This window comes from Heterodontus francisci, chromosome 42 (assembly GCF_036365525.1).
Source record: "Heterodontus francisci isolate sHetFra1 chromosome 42, sHetFra1.hap1, whole genome shotgun sequence".
Classification (NCBI taxonomy): Eukaryota; Metazoa; Chordata; class Chondrichthyes; order Heterodontiformes; family Heterodontidae; genus Heterodontus; species Heterodontus francisci.
This window is the reverse complement of record NC_090412.1, coordinates 29,828,369-29,845,426: the sequence shown is the minus strand read 5'-3', so window position 1 is coordinate 29,845,426 and position 17,058 is coordinate 29,828,369. Positions and strand designations below refer to the sequence as shown.

General features: G+C 51.8%; 1 protein-coding gene across 11 annotated transcripts in view; it reads left to right on the top strand.

The window, feature by feature from the left end:
- fam149b1 (family with sequence similarity 149 member B1) overlaps window positions 1–17,058 on the top strand; it is a 204,200-nt gene that overhangs the window by 66,490 nt on the left and 120,652 nt on the right. For all 11 annotated transcript variants that reach the window (XR_010970903.1, XM_068020280.1, XM_068020279.1 and 8 more), the window contains one exon: window positions 15,832–15,935. Coding sequence is in view for 10 of the 11 variants with exons in the window: in XM_068020280.1 (XP_067876381.1) it covers window positions 15,832–15,935 (104 nt within the window). In the remaining variant the exon portion in view is untranslated. The remainder of the gene's footprint in view (window positions 1–15,831; window positions 15,936–17,058) is intronic.

The following is a 17,058-nucleotide window of genomic DNA, read 5'->3' as shown; positions in this document are numbered from 1 at the left end:
CCCACTCTCTCACCCCCCCCCACTCTCTCCCCCCCCACTCTCTCTCCCCCCCCACTCTCTCCCCCCCCCCACTCTCTCCCCCCCCCACTCTCTCTCCCCCCCCCACTCTCTCTCCCCCCCCCACTCTCTCTCCCCCCCCCACTCTCTCTCCCCCCCCACTCTCTCCCCCCCCCACTCCACTCCCCCCCCCACTCACTCTCCCCCCCACACTCTCTCTCCCCCCCCCACTCTCTCTCTCCCCCCCCCACTCTCTCTCCCCCCCCACTCTCTCTCCCCCCCCACACTCTCTCCCCCCCCACTCTCTCCCCCCCCCACTCTCTCCCCCCCCCACTCTCTCTCCCCCCCCACTCTCTCTCCCCCCCCACTCTCTCTCCCCCCCCCACTCTCTCCCCCCCCCACTCTCTCTCCCCCCCCACTCTCTCTCCCCCCCCACTCTCTCCCCCCCCCACTCTCTCTCCCCCCCCCCACTCTCTCTACCCCCCCCACTCTCTCTTCCCCCCCCCCACTCTCTCTTCCCCCCCCCACTCTCTCTTCCCCCCCCCACTCTCTCTTCCCCCCCACTCTCTCTTCCCCCCCCACTCTCTCTTCCCCCCCCACTCTCTCTTCCCCCCCACTCTCTCTCCCCCCCCACTCTCTTCCCCCCCCCACTCTCTCTTCCCCCCCCACTCTCTCTTCCCCCCCCACTCTCTCTTCCCCCCCCACTCTCACTCCCCCCCCACTCTCTCTTCCCCCCCACTCTCTCTTCCCCCCCCACTCTCTCTTCCCCCCCCACTCTCTCTTCCCCCCCCCACTCTCTCTTCCCCCCCCACTCTCTCTTCCCCCCCCCACTCTCTCTTCCCCCCCACTCTCTCTTCCCCCCCACTCTCTCTTCCCCCCCACTCTCTCTCCCCCCCACTCTCTCTCCCCCCCCACTCTCTCCCCCCCACTCTCTCTTCCCCCCCCACTCTCTCTTCCCCCCCACTCTCTCTCCCCCCCACTCTCCTTCCCCCCACTCTCTCTTCCCCCCCACTCTCTCTCCCCCCCCCACTCTCTCTCCCCCCCACTCTCTCTCCCCCCCACTCTCTCTCCCCCCCACTCTCTCTCCCCCCCCACTCTCTCTCCCCCCCCACTCTCTCTCCCCCCCCACTCTCTCTCCCCCCCCACTCTCTCTCCCCCCCACTCTCTCTCCCCCCCCACTCTCTCTCCCCCCCCACTCTCTCTCCCCCCCCACTCTCTCTCCCCCCCACTCTCTCTCTCCCCCCCACTCTCTCTCCCCCCCCCCACTCTCTCCCCCCCCCACTCTCTCTCCCCCCCCACTCTCTCTCCCCCCACTCTCTCTCCCCCCCACTCTCTCTCCCCCCCCCACTCTCTCTCCCCCCCCACACTCTCTCTCCCCCCCCACACACTCTCTCCCCCCCCACACTCTCTCCCCCCCCACACTCTCTCTCCCCCCCCACACTCTCTCTCCCCCCCCACACTCTCTCTCCCCCCCCCACACTCTCTCCCCCCCCCACACTCTCTCTCCCCCCCCACTCTCTCTCTCCCCCCCCCCACTCACTCTCTCCCCCCCCCCACTCACTCTCTCCCCCCCCCACTCACTCTCTCCCCCCCCCCACTCACTCTCTCCCCCCCCCACTCACTCTCCCCCCACACTCTCTCTCTCCGACCCCCACTCTCTCTCTCCGACCCCCACTCTCTCTCCCCCCCACTCTCTCTCCCCCCCACTCTCTCTCCCCCCCACTCTCTCTCCCCCCACTCTCTCTCCCCCCCACTCTCTCTCCCCCCCCCCCATTCTCTCACCCCCCCCACTCTCTCTCCCCCCCCCACTCTCTCTCCCCCCCCCACTCTCTCTCCCCCCCCCACTCTCTCTCCCCCCCCCACACTCTCTCCCCCCCCCACTCTCTCTCCCCCCCCCACTCTCTCTCCCCCCCCACTCTCTCTCCCCCCCACACTCTCTCCCCCCTCACTCTCTCTCCCTCCCCACTCTCTCTCCCCCCCCCACTCTCTCTCCCCCCCCCACTCTCTCTCCCCCCCCACTCTCTCCCCCCCCACTCTCACTCCCCCCCCACTCACTCTCCCCCCCCACTCTCTCTCCCCCCCCACTCTCTCTCCCCCCCCCACTCTCTCTCCCCCCCCACTCTCTCTCCCCCCCCACTCTCTCTCCCCACCACTCTCTCACCCCACCCACTCTCTCTTCCCTCCCCACTCCCCCCCCACTCCTCTTCCCTCCCCACTCCCCCCCCACTCTCTCCCCCCCCCCTCTCTTCCCCCCCCTCTCTCTTCCCCCCCCCACTCTCTCTCCCCCCCACTCTCTCTCCCCGCCACTCTCTCTCCCCCCCCCACTCTCTCTCCCCCCCACTCTCTCTCCCCCCCCACTCTCTCTCCCCCCCACTCTCTCTCCCCCCCACTCTCTCTCCCCCCCCACTCTCTCTCCCCCCCCACTCTCTCCCCCCCCACTCTCTCCCCCCCCCACTCTCTCCCCCCCACTCTCTCTCCCCCCCACTCTCTCCCCCCCCCACTCTCTCCCCCCCCACTCTCTCTCCCCCCCCACTCTCTCTCCCCCCCACTCTCTCTTCCCCCCCCACTCTCTCTTCCCCCCCCCACTCTCTCTCCCCCCCACTCTCTCTCCCCCCCCACTCTCTCTCCCCCCCCCACTCTCTCTCCCCCCCCACTCTCTCTCCCCCCCCACTCTCTCTCCCCCCCCACTCTCTCTCCCCCCCCACTCTCTCTCCCCCCCCACTCTCTCTCCCCCCCCACTCTCTCTCCCCCCCCACTCTCTCTCCCCCCCCACTCTCTCTCCCCCCCCACTCTCTCTCCCCCCCCACTCTCTCCCCCCCTATTCTCTCCCCCCCTATTCTCTCCCCCCTATTCTCTCCCCCCCATTCTCTCCCCCCCATTCTCTCCCCCCCATTCTCTCCCCCCCCACTCTCTCTTCCCCCCCCACTCTCTCTTCCCCCCCCGCTCTCTCTTCCCCCCCGCTCTCTCTTCCCCCCCCCCCGCTCTCTCTTCCCCCCCCCCGCTCTCTCTTCCCCCCCCCCCGCTCTCTCTTCCCCCCCCCCCGCTCTCTCTTCCCCCCCCACTCTCTCTTCCCCCCCCACTCTCTCTTCCCCCCCCTCTCTCTTCCCCCCCCCACTCTCTCTCCCCGCCACTCTCTCTCCCCCCCACTCTCTCTCCCCCCCCACTCCTCTCCCCCCCACTCTCTCCCCCCCCACTCTCTCTCCCCCCCCCCACTCTCTCTCCCCCCCCCACTCTCTCTTCCCCCCCCACTCTCTCTCCCCCCCCACTCTCTCTCCCCCCCCCACTCTCTCTCCCCCCCCACTCTCTCTTCCCCCCCCACTCTCTCTTCCCCCCCCACTCTCTCTTCCCCCCCACTCTCTCTTCCCCCCCCACTCTCTCTTCCCCCCCCACTCTCTCTTCCCCCCCCACTCTCTCTTCCCCCCCCACTCTCTCTTCCCCCCTCACTCTCTCTTCCCCCCCACTCTCTCTTCCCCCCCCGCTCTCTCTTCCCCCCCACTCTCTCTTCCCCCCTCACTCTCTCTTCCCCCCACTCTCTCTTCCCCCCCCGCTCTCTCTTCCCCCCCCGCTCTCTCTTCCCCCCCGCTCTCTCTTCCCCCCCCGCTCTCTCTTCCCCCCCCGCTCTCTCTTCCCCCCCCGCTCTCTCTTCCCCCCCCGCTCTCTCTTCCCCCCCGCTCTCTCTTCCCCCCCCGCTCTCTCTTCCCCCCCCGCTCTCTCTTCCCCCCCCGCTCTCTCTTCCCCCCCCGCTCTCTCTTCCCCCCCCGCTCTCTCTTCCCCCCCGCTCTCTCTTCCCCCCCCGCTCTCTCTTCCCCCCCCGCTCTCTCTTCCCCCCCCGCTCTCTCTTCCCCCCCCGCTCTCTCTTCCCCCCCCGCTCTCTCTTCCCCCCCCGCTCTCTCTTCCCCCCCCGCTCTCTCTTCCCCCCCCGCTCTCTCTTCCCCCCCGCTCTCTCTTCCCCCCCCGCTCTCTCTTCCCCCCCCACTCTCTCTTCCCCCCCCTCTCTCTCCCCCCCACTCTCTCTCCCCCCCACTCTCTCTCTCCCCCCCCACTCTCTCTTCCCCCCCCACTCTCTCTTCCCCCCCCACTCTCTCTTCCCCCCCCACTCTCTCTCCCCCCCCCACTCTCTCTCCCCCCCACTCTCTCTCCCCCCCCACTCTCTCTCCCCCCCCACTCTCTCTCCCCCCCCCACTCTCTCTCCCCCCCCCACTCTCTCTCCCCCCCACTCTCTCTCCCCCCCACTCTCTCTCCCCCCCACTCTCTCTCCCCCCCACTCTCTCTCCCCCCCACTCTCTCTCCCCCCCACTCTCTCTCCCCCCCACTCTCTCTCCCCCCCCACTCTCTCTTCCCCCCCCACTCTCTTCCCCCACCCCCACTCTCTCTCCCCCCCCACTCTCTCTCCCCCCCCCACTCTCTCTCCCCCCCCCTCTCTCTCCCCCCCCCACTCTCTCTCCCCCCCACTCTCTCTCCCCCCACTCTCTCTCCCCCCCACTCTCTCTCTCCCCCCCCACTCTCTCTCCCCCCCACTCTCTCTCCCCCCACTCTCTTCCCCCCCCCACTCTCTCTCCCCTCCTCTCTCTCTCACCCATCGCCCCCCTCTCCCCCCCACCCACCTCTCTCTGCCCCCCCCCTCTCTCTTCTCCTCTCTCTCTCCCCCTCTGTTTCTCTTTCCCCTCTCTCTCTCTCTGACTCTTGCTAAAAGCACCCACAGCACTTTCTGATCTCCGGACAGATAAAAAAAAAATCTGAACCCGCCGGAAAAGCCAAATCTGTTTGGAGTTCAGAAGTGCTGTTCCCACTCAGGAGCACCTGTCAACTGTGAAAGTGACACTTGCGATTTTTTATTTGAAAGCCGGTCTGAAGAAGCCAATGGGAAATTTCTCATCCCTGAAATTATCAGTCATAGACTCAAAATCTTTTATCACGGACACTGGTGTCTCTGTTTGGGCACGTTGCCAACCTGTAGAGAATTCCAAAGATTCGCCACATTCTGAGCAAAGAAATTTCTCCTCATCTCAGTCCTAAATGGCCTACTTCTTATTCTGAGGCTCTGTCCCCTGGTTCTAGACTACCCCTCTCCCACAACCAGCAGAAACATCTTTCTTGCATTTACTCTGTTGAATCCTGTAAGAATTTTGTATGCTTTAATAAGATCACCGCTCATTCTTATAAACTCTGGAGAATAGAGACTCAGACTCTTCAATCTCTCCTCATAAGACAATTGCGCCATCCAAGGAGTTGTCTGGTGAACCTCCTTTACACTCCCTCTCTGGCAAGTATATCCTTCCTTAGATGAGGAGACCAAAACTGTACACAGTACTCCAGGTGAGGTCTCAGCAAGGCTCTATACAATTGCAGCAAGACTTCTTTACTGCTGCACTCAAATCCTCTTGCAATAAAGGCCAACATTTTGTTCTCCCCCAGGCATTGGGGTTCATGGCGGGGGTTGGGGGGGTGGGTGGGTGGCCTGAAGATGCCCGCCACACACTGCAACTCTGGAGAGCCCAGCCCAGTATGACCAGCGTTGGCGAGGCCTCGTGGCGGCCCCACCACCGCTCAGCGATGGGACCCCCATTTGACTATTTAAATAAATTAAAATGAATGCAGTAATGATACTCACATCACCGTCAGATGTCCTGCTGCAATCTTCAGCCTAGTGGCCAGCGCTCCTGCGCCTTTGGATCCCTGTCCGAACACATGGAGGCAGAGGGCATAGCTGAGGTACTAAATGAATACCTTGCATCTCTCTTTACCAAGGAAGAAGATGCAACCCAGGCAATGGGAAAAGAGGAGGCATTTCAGGCATTGGAGGGGTTTAAAATTGATAAAGAGGATGTATTAGAGAGGAAGAACAAAGAACAGTACAGCACAGGAACAGGCCATTCGGCCCTCCAAGCCTGCACCAACCTTTATGCCTGCCTAAACTAACACCTTCTGCACTTCCAGGGTCCGTATCCCTCTATTCCATTCCAATTCATGTATTTGTCAAGATGTCTCTTAAACGTCGCTATCGTACCTGCTTCCACCACCTCCCCTGGCAGCAAGTTCCAGGCACTCACCACCCTCTGTGTAAAAAAACTTGCCTTGCACATCCCCTCTAAACTTTGCCCCTCGCACCTTAAACCTATGTCCCCTAGTAACTGACTCTTCCACCCTGGGAAAAAACTTCTGACTATCCACTCTGTCCATGCCGCTCATAACTTTGTAAACCTCTATCATGTCGCCCCTCCACCTCCGTCGTTCCAGTGAAAACAATCCGAGTTTTTCCAACCTCTCCTCATAGCTAATGCCCTCCAGACCAGGCAACATCCTGGTAAACCTCCTCTGTACCCTCTCCAAAGCCTCCACGTCCTTCAGGTAGTGTGGCGACCAGAATTGCACACAATATTCTAAGTGTGGCTTAACTAAGGTTCTGTACAGCTGCAACATGACTTGCCAATTTTTATACTCTATGCCCCGACCGATGAAGGCAAGCATGCCGTATGCCTTCTTGACTACCTTATCCACCTGCGTTGCCACTTTCAGTGACCTGTGGACCTGTACGCCCAGATCCCTCTGCCTGTCAATACTCCTAAGGGTTCTGCCATTTACTGTATACCTCCCACCTGCAATAGATCTTCCAAAATGCATTACCTCACATTTGTCCGGATTAAACTCCATCTGCCATTTCTCCACCCAAGTCTCCAACCGATCTATATCCTGCTGTATCCTCTGACAATCCTCATCATTATCCGCAACTCCGCCAACCTTTGTGTCGTCTGCAAACTTACTAATCAGGCCAGCTACATTTTCCTCCAAATCATTTATATATACTACAAACAGCAAAGGTCCCAGCACTGATCCCTGCGGAACAACACTAGTCACATCCCTCCATTCAGAAAAACACCCATCCACTGTTACCCTCTGTCTTCTATGACTGAGCCAGTTCTGTATCCATCTTGCCAGCTCACCTCTGATCCCATGTGACTTCACCTTTTGCACCAGTCTGCCATGCGGGACCTTGTCGAAGGCTTTACTGAAGTCCATATAGACAACATCCACCGCCCTTCCCTCATCAATCATCTTCGTCACTTCCTCAAAAAACTCAATCAAATTAGTAAGACACGACCTCCCCGTCACAAAACCATGCTGTCTCTCGCTAATAAGAGCAATAGTAATAGGGGATTCTATAGTCAGGGGAACAAATAGGCGCAACTGTGGCCGTCAACGTGACTCCAGGATGGTGTGTTGCCTCCCTGGTGCCAGGGTCCGGGATGTCACTGAACGGCTGCAGGGCATCCTGAAGGGGGAGGATGATAAGGCAGAGGTCATGGTACATGTTGGTACCAATGGCATAGGTAGAAGGAGGGATGAGGTCTTGCATCAAGAATTCAGGGAGTTAGGCAGTAGACTAAAAAGCAGGACCTCTCGGGTTGTAATCTCTGGATTACTCCCAGTGCCACGTGCTAGCGAGTATTGAAATAGGAGAATAGCACAGATGAATGCATGGCTTAAGACTTGGTGCAGGAGGGAGGGTTTTAGATTCCTAGACCACTGGGACCGTTTCTGGGGAAGGTGGGACCTGTACAAGCGGGACGGTCTACATCTGAACCAGAGGGGGACTAACATCCTTGCTGGCGGGTTTGCTATTGCTGTTGGGAGGAGTTTAAACTAATTTGGCAGGGGGAGGGGACGCAGACTCCTAGCAGAATAGGGACACAGCTAAACACAGGAAAGCAAACAAGTTGGAGGGAAGACAGCGGAAGTAAGTTTCAAGGGCGTAAGACCAGGATGGATGGCCTCTACTTTAATGCCAGGAGTATTACAGGTAAAACGGATGAGTTAAGGGCAACGATTGACATGTGGAATTGTGATATAGTAACCATCACGGAGACATGTTTGTGGGAGGGGCAGGATTGGCAGCTCAATATCCCGGGATATAGAATCTTCAGGCGAGACAGAGGAGGGGGCATTGCAATATTAGTTAAGGAGTCAGTTACTGCAGTAAGAAGAGATGATATCTTGAAGGGGGCATCAAATGAAGCTTTATGGGTAGAGTTTAGGAATAAACAAAACAAGGACAGCCATATTGCTAGGTGTTTATTATAGACTCCCAGATAGTCAGCAGGAAACTGAGGAGCAAATATATGCGCAATTCGCAGAGGTGTGTAAAAATAATAATAGGGTAATTATATTAGGCGATTTCAACTTTCCCAACATTAATTGGGATAGTCATCGTGTTAAGGGCTTAGATGGAATGGAGTTCTTAAAATGTATACAGGAGAACGTTTTAGCTCAATATGTAGAGGATCCAACAAGGGAGGGTGCAGTGCTGGACCTAATTCTGGGGAATGAAGCCGGACAGGTGGATGATGTGTTGGTGGGGGAACATTTTGTTGTTAGCGACCACAACATGGTACAATTTAAGCTTGTTATGGAGAAAGAAATAGACAAGTTGCAAAAAAAGGTTTTGGATTGGGGGAGAGCCAATTTTAGTAAAATAAGGCAGCATCTGGCCAAGGTCGACTGGAAAGAGTTACTTGTCAGGAAATCTACAGAAGAGCAGTAGGGGGCATTCAAAAAGAAAATGTGGAGGGTACAGGCCCAACATGTTCCCTCTCGGGTAATAGGTAGGAGCAACAAGCCCAGAGAACCATGGATAACCAGAAACATTCAGGGTACGATGAGAAGGAAAAGAGAGTCTTTTAGCAAATAAAAGGAGACAAATCAATGGAAGCATTAGTGGAGTACAGAAAGTGTAGGATGGAGCTTAAGAAAGCAATTGGGAGAGCAAAGAGGAGATATGAGAAAGCTCTGGCTGGTAAAAGTAGGGAAAATCCCAAGATATTCTATAAGTATATCAATGGAAAGAGGATAATCAGGGAAAGAGTAGGACCCTTTAGGGACCAAGAGGGAAATCTGTGGGTGGAGCCAGAGGACATTGGTAGGGTGTTGAACGAATACTTCACATCTGTCTTCACCCAAGAGAATGAGGATGTAGATATGGAACTCAGAGAGAGAGACTGTGAGGTTCTTGAGCAAATTGTCAAAGGGAGTGACAAGGTATTGGAGGTTTTGGCAGGCTTAAAAGTGGACAAATCTCCAGGTCCGGACGATTTGTGTCCCAGGTGAGTTACCATTCACCAGAAACTGAGCTGGAGTAGCCATATAAATACCGTGGCCACAAGAGCAGGTCAGAGGCTCGGAATCCTGTGGCGAGTAACTCACCTCCTGACTCCCCAAAGCTTGTCCACCATCTACAAAGCACAAGTCAGGAGTATGATGGAATACTCTATTTTACATCGAATAGCAAGACTCTTTCGATGACCTCAATGTGTTGACATCACCAAACCTAAAGCAAGTAGAGCTTTTATACTCCCTAACTTATATTCCTTGCATCGATCCTCACTACTGAGTGAATCAAAATAACTCTTTAACTAATCTGTTCCACATAGTGTAGATGTGCAAGCACTATCTAAAACGGCACAGTTGAACAAGTCCATAACTAACGCATTCATCACAGGACTAAAACTCATTATGACTAGTGCGATTCATTTTGATTCATCATTGTCTTCATTTTCTGCCTCAGACTTTTCTGTGTCATGTGTCATTTTGAGAACCTGGCCTTTCCACTTTGGGCAATTCATTGCATAATAATACTTCGAGTCACACCTGAAGCTCCTATTAACTGTTCAGTGGGCATTCCTGGGATTCATGTGCCTATTATTGCTGTTCCAATTCTGTCTTCTGCTGTAATAGCCAAATCTGCTCAAGATGCTTCCATCCTCATTCCACCTGTCTGTAACCGTTCCATCATACTGAAACCTGCGTCCAGTATCTGGACCATTTCGAAATCTGGCAATCATTGAGTCCTCTATTCTGTCACCACGGAATGTCCTATTTGTGCCACCAAGGCAGCAGGGAATGACTGTTTCCCCAGGAATTGTTTCAAGGCAGCAGAATCTGATCTGGTAGGGAGTCTTCACCAAGAACCAAACGCCAGTTCGAACCAGGAGCCTGTCCCTATGTGACACTTCAGCACAATCCAGCTATTTAAATACTCGCACTGAACCAAGGATCTCTAAATTGAATTTCCTCAATCTTCTGTGCAGTCTGTTAAAGTCCATGATATATTCCTCCATTGAATAATCATCTGTTTTACGAACCTATCAAAGTTTTACCTGCCTCATGTGAATTTAACAGATCATCTTTCTGGTAAATATCATCCACGAACTTTCATGGAAAGTTCAAACGTTCATCACTATCTAACTTATGGGCATCCAGTTTTCACAAAATACTTTATTTCTGATTTTACTTTTAGTAGGAAGCGTCACTGTCAAGGCGATACCTTGTTGCCTCTTTGTTAGGGACATATCCCGTGTCTACATATCACTTAATCCTTCCAATGGCTATATGGCTCAAGATTCCAAGAACATTGAAGGGTAATCATACCCTGATAATTTACACTTGCTTTCTGCCATTTCTCACAATGGCTACTAGGATTGTAGTCTTCTGTCTGAATTTTCTTCTTAGTTTCCTACCTACGCCTATAGGCAAATATTGTCTTCTGTCATGTTATATTCCAGAAAGCCAGTTGGTGAAGGATAGTACTGGAGCCAATCTTTGCGCAGTCTATAATATTTATTTACAATGTGAAACATTACAAGCATACCCCTTCTAACTCAACTACACCACAGTTTCAGTAAATGTCTCCTTATATATGCTCAAGTCAAACCCTAATTAATGCCCTCCTCCTGCGTATAATTTAACACCATTGATATAAAATTAACAATGAACCTTGGTCCGTCCTTCTGCTGAATGAGCCTTGGCCTTTGCCCTGCATTGTGCCTCTTGGCCCTTTCCTTTGCGGAGTGAACCTTGGCCTTTACTCTGCAATGTACACATTGGCCTTTTCCTCTGCAGACTGAACCTTGGCCCTCTCCTGTTCTGTGTTAATGTTGGCCCTTCCCTCTGCAGAGTCAACCTGAGCCATGTCAGACATAGCTCAGCTGTTGACACTCTTGCCTCTTGAGTCAGAAGTTTGTGCGTTTAAGTTCAACTCCAGAGACTTGAGCAGAAAAACCTAGGGTGACACTCCAATACAATACTGTCAGAGGTGCCATCTTTTGAATGAGACATTAAATCGGGACCTCGTATGCCCTCTCAGGTGGACTTATAAGACCCCTTGGCACTATTTTGAAGAAGAGCAGGGCAGTTACGTCTGGTATCATGGACAATATTTATCCCTCAATCATCGAGTCATCATGGCACAGAAGGAGGCTATTCGACCCATCAAGTCATAGAATGATAGAAAGTTTAAGGCACAGAGAGAGGCCACTTGGCCCATCATGTCTGTGCCGGCTGAAAACGATCCGCCTATTCTAATCCCACCTTCCAACATTTGGTCTGTAACCCTGCAGATTACAGTACTTGAGGTGCATATCCAGACTCCTTTTGAATGAGTTGAGGGTCCATGCTGGACAACATCACTAAAACATTAGCTTGTCATTATCACACTGCTGTTTTGTGGGATCTTGCTATGCACAAAGAGGCTACTGCTTTTCCTACATCACAACAGCGACTGCACTTCAAAAGTATTTCATTGGTTGTAAAGTGCTTTGGGACATCCCAATGTCATGAAAGCCTTTCAAGTCTTTCCTTTTGACTCTTCCCTTTGCAGGGTGAACTCTATCCCTTCTACAGTATGGCCATGAACTTTTCCTCCATAGAGTGAAGCTTGGCCTTTCTGCAGTGTGAATCTTGGCCCTCCCTCCTCGCTCTGGCACCCTGTCCTTTGATGCTGCTAACGTTGATGCAGCTGGTGTCGCAAACTATGTGGTATTAAGGGTTCAGACTGCACATCATCACTGCTGGGCAAGGAATGTAATGATCGCAAAGATAACAACAGATCAGAGAGGCCATTCAGCCCATCTTGTGTCTAGCTGATCCTCAAATGACTGCAGAGTTTTTGTCTCTACTGCCCAGACATTAATGACTGTGGGAAGAAGTATTTACTGACCTCAGTCTTGAATTTGCTTTTAGTTTGTAATGTGTCTCCTTGTCCTGCAGTCTGAGGCTAACTTGAAATTGTGTTTGCAATTCCACTTAATATCATAAGGTTCTGTCTCATTTGCCTCCCTTCATGGTTGAACAGTGTGATTATTTCTAACCTTTTGGTCCTCTATGGATCAGCCTCAAGCTCTTTACTGTACCGTTTCCAGGGAGTGAACCTAAATGGTTCTGGTCCAACAAGTACAAGGCATTACTGGATCGAATTCTAAGAAAGAAAGTGGGCAAAATACAGAATGTAAAGTTGGGGAGCATGTAGGAAAAGCAACCATAAGACCCTAAGAATTAGGAGCAGGATTAGGCCATACGGCCTTTTGATCTTGGGCTTCCAGCCCACTCCCCATATCCCTTAATTCCCTGAGAGACCAAAATTCTGTCTATCCCAGCCTTAAATGTATTCAACGATGCAGTATCCACAACCCTCTCAGAATTCCAAAGATTCACAACCCTCTGAGTGAAGTAATTTCTCTTCATCTCAGTGCTGAATGATTATACCCTTCTCCTGAGACTGCACACTCGGCTGTGGGGGGGGTGTGGAGGGGCGGCATAAAATTCCAGCCCTCATGTTTTATATTCCCCAGCCAGCGGAAACAACCCCTCAGTGTCTCCACTGCCAAGGCCTTTCAGAATCTTCTAAGTTTCAATGAGATCACCTCTCATTCTTCTAAACTCCGGAGAATATAGGCCCAATTTACTCTGCTTCTCATCATAGGACAACCCTTTTATTCCAGGGATCAATCTAGTGTACCTTGACTGTACCGCCTCCAATGCAAGTATATTCTTCCTTAAATATGGAGACCAATACTGCACACAATATTCCAGATGAGATTCTGTGTTACTTGTATGAGTACACCCAAGTCTCTCTGAACATCAACATTTCCAAGTTTCACACCTTTTAAAAACTATTCTGCTCTTCTATTCTTACAACCAAAGTGAATAAAGTCACACTTACCCACATTATACTCCATCTGCCACCTTGTTGCCCACTTCCTTAACCTGCTCTATATCTCTTTGCAGCCTGTGCCCTCCTCACAGCTTACATTCCCACCATAAGATAGGTTAAATATAGAAAAAGAGAAGGAACAATTAAAAATAAAGGTACCTGACTGAGAGGAATGGCCAATTTCAATGAGATAAAAAGGAGACCAACCGAGATAAACCAAAAGGAAAAATTGACAAATATTACAGTATCACAAGTAATGGGAAATATTCATCTGGGAGATGATTCAGATACAGACTAGGCACATTCCCACAGGGTGTAAAAGTGGTGCATCAAAATCTGGAGCTCCTTGGATTAGTAATGAAATTAAAATGTAATCAAAAAAGGCAAATAATAAACCTAGTGCCATTAATATACAAGAAAAACAAGGCAAATATGGAGGGCAAGCAAAAAAAAATTAGGATGAGGGTGCTTAGTAAGAAAGACTGGCAAAGGAGTTAATAGTAAAGGAAACAATAAGAGATTTTCTAAACACCTTAAAGGAATAGTTAACGGGTGGGTTGATTAAAAATGAAAAACAATATTTTACGGAGTTTGAAGAAATGGAAAATACTAAATGGAGACTTTAGGAATGGAACTGGTGGGGGTGGATGGGGATGCAGTTTTGTGTTTGGGAAACCCGGAAGAGCAGGTTGTCCTCAGCTGCTGCCGAATTTAACACCAGGACCCGATTAACATTTTGGCCACAGCCAAGGAGCGGAGAGCAGGGAGGGAGGGATCAGAAGGGGGAGGGAGATCAGAGGCCAGTGTGGGAGAGATTGGATCAGATGTTGGGGAGTTCAGAAGTGTCAGGAGAGATAAGAGGCTGGTATGGGGAAGATCAGAGGCAGGTGCAGGGGTGATCAGAAGGGTGGAGGAGGGTTGTGCAGCGGAGGCTGGGAAGGATCAGAAAGACCAGGCTGGTGGAACATTGAGACTTGGGGTGGTTTGGAGGGTGGGGGGGGGGGGCAAGGTGGAGATCCTATCACAGAGGTCCTAGCACACAGGGGACTGGCGATTGTGGTTGGGAGAGGGGGCAAGCAAGTTAGCTTTGTGGCTGGGTTGAAGCACTCCAGCTCCTTTCAAATCATAGCCTAGGCCCCCATTATTTGTTTCTTTCATTGTTGGTATTGATTCTGCTATTCCCATTAAAATCTCCTCTACCTTTATTTTGCTTCTTTACTTGTTCCATTACCATCTTCTTTTGCCTTGTGCCATCATCCCTTTTGTCATCTAATCTCTTCTGCCTTCCACCCTATCACTGACCTTCCTTTTTCTTCAAAAGTAAAATACTGCAGATGCTGGACTCTGTTCTGACGAAAGGTTGTCCACCTGAAACATTAAGTGTACCTCTCTCCACAGATGCTGCCTGACCTATTGAGTATTTACAGCATTTTTTGTTTTTATTTCTATCTCCCCTTCACTGATGCTGTGTTGTCAAACTTTTTGTCCAATTTCTTGGATGAGCCACAATTTCTTCCAGCTAAGCATTGCAAAGACCAACACCATTGTCTTCAGCCTCCATCAGAAACTCCATACACTTAGCACCAAATCCATCCTCCTCAGCCACTGTCTCAGGTTGAATCAGATTGTACATACCTGCGGTGTCCAATTCAACCCCAAGCTGAGCTTCTGACCTTATATCCTCTCCCATCACAAAGATACCTACTTCCATCTCTGTAACATTGACTGCCTCAACCCCTATCTCAGCAAATCTGATGGTGACATCCTCATCCATGACTTTTTCGAGTCATAGAGTTGTACAGCACAGAAACAGGTCCTTCGACCCATCGTGTCTGTGCTGGCCATCCAGCACCCAACTGTTCTAAACCCATATTCCTGCACTTGGCCCATAGCCTTGTATGCTATGGCGTTTCAAGTGCTCATCGAAATACTTAAATGTTGTGAGGGTTCCTGCCTCTACCGCCTCTTCAGGCAGTGCATTCCAGATTCCAACCACCCGCTGGGTGAAAAATTTTTTCCACAAATCCCCGCTAAACCTCCTACCCCTTACCCTATACCTATACCCCCTGGTTCTTGACCCCTCCGCTAAGGGAAAAAGTTTCTTACTACCTAACCTATCAATGCCCCTCATAATCTTGTACACCTCAATCATGCCCCCTCCTCAGCCTTCTCTGCTCCAAGGAAAACAACCCTAGCCTTTCCAGTCTCTCTCCATAGCTGAAATGCTCCAGCCCAAGCAACATCCTGGTGATTCTCCTCTACACCCTCTCCAGTGCAATCGCATCCTTCCTATAGTGTGGTGACCAGAACTGTACACAGTACTCCAGCTGTGGCCTAACTTGGCCAGCCCCTTATTCTGTTCCCTCATTCAAAAATCTGCCCAGGTTCTGTCACACAAATCCTATTCAGCCATCACTCCTGTTCACACTGACCTACATGGCCCTATATCTCAAATGTAAAATGGTTAAATCCTCTCATGACTTCATCCCATCCTATTCCTGTTAACTCCTTCAGCCCAGTAATCTTTTTCTTCAACCCCACTGAACTCTCCATTCCTTTGAATTTGGACTCTTTTGTCTTCTCCCCTCTTTTTACCACTCCGTTGGTGGTCATGCTTCACTGACTAGGCCTCACATCCTGCAGTTCCATGCCTAAATCCCTCCATCTCACTCGTCCTTCTGATAACCCACCTCATTGACCAAATCTTTGGTCGCCCTTCCTAATAGCTCCTTCTTTGGCTTGGTTGCCATTTTTGTCTGATTGCACCACTGAAATATCATAGGAGCTTTTTCTACATTAAAGATATTATATAAGTGTAAGTTGTTGTATTCTGTCCTTATTTTTGCATGCAGGTTCCGCAAGCACACATTGGGACAGTACAGAACCGGCCAAATAGTTTGCAGATCCAAGGATTTCCCTTTCATCAGAGAAACCCCCCACTTCCTGGGAAGATTCAGTAAGTACTGTTCCTAGATTTGGACCTTATTGTCAGTTCATTAGCAAATGTCTTGAGTCCCGTGGTGTTGCTCACTTTCTCAGTGTCACTCTTGTTTTTTATTGAGTTGTCTCTGTCCATCACATTGAGAGAACTGGGAGAAAAAGACCACATCCAGTACTCAGAGAGGGTTTTAAAAAATCAAGTATGTATCTGGTTATGGTGGAGGCAGAACCATGCTGCAGCCTCTGTATATTATCTTTGTTTTTTTTTCATTCGTTCGTGGGATGTGGGTGTCGCTAACTAGGCCAACATTTATTGCCCATCCCTAATTGCCCTTGAGAAGATGGTGGTGAGCTGTCTTGAACTGCTGAAGTCCATGTGGGGTAGGTACACCAACAGTGCTGTTAGGAAGGGAGTTCCAGGATTTTGACCCAGCGACAGTGAAGGAACGGCGATATAGTTCCAAGTCAGGATGGCGTGTGGCTTGGAGGGGAACTTGCAGGTGGTGATGTTCCCATGCATCTGCTGCGCTTGTCCATCTAGATGGTAGAGGCTGCGGACTTCGAAGATGCTGTCGAAGGAGCCTTAGTGAGTTGCTGCAGTGCATCTTGTAGATGGTACACACTGCTGCTACTGTGCATCAATGGTGGAGGGAGTGAGTGTTTGTGGATGAGGTGCCAGTCAAGCGGACTGCTTTGTCCTGGATGGTGTCGAGCTTCTTGAGTGTTGTTGGAGCTGCACCCATCCAGGCAAGTGGAGAGTGTTCCATCACACTCCTGACTTGTGCCTTGTAGATGGTGGACAGGCATTGGGGAGACAGGAGGTGCGGGATTCCTAGCCTCTGACCTTCTCTTGTAGCCACAGCATTTATGTGGCTGGTCCAGTTCAGTTTCTGGTCAATGGTCACCCCCAGGATGTTGATAGTGGGGGATTCAGCGATGATAATGCCATTGAACATCAAGGGAAGATGCTTAGATTCTCTCTTATTTGAGATGGTCATTGCCTGACACTTGTGTGGCACGAATGTTACTTGCCACTTATCAGCCCAAGCCTGGATGTTGTCCTGGTCTTGCTACATCTGGCCATGGCTGCTTCAGTATCTGAGGAGTCACGAATGGCACTGAACATTGTGCAATCATCA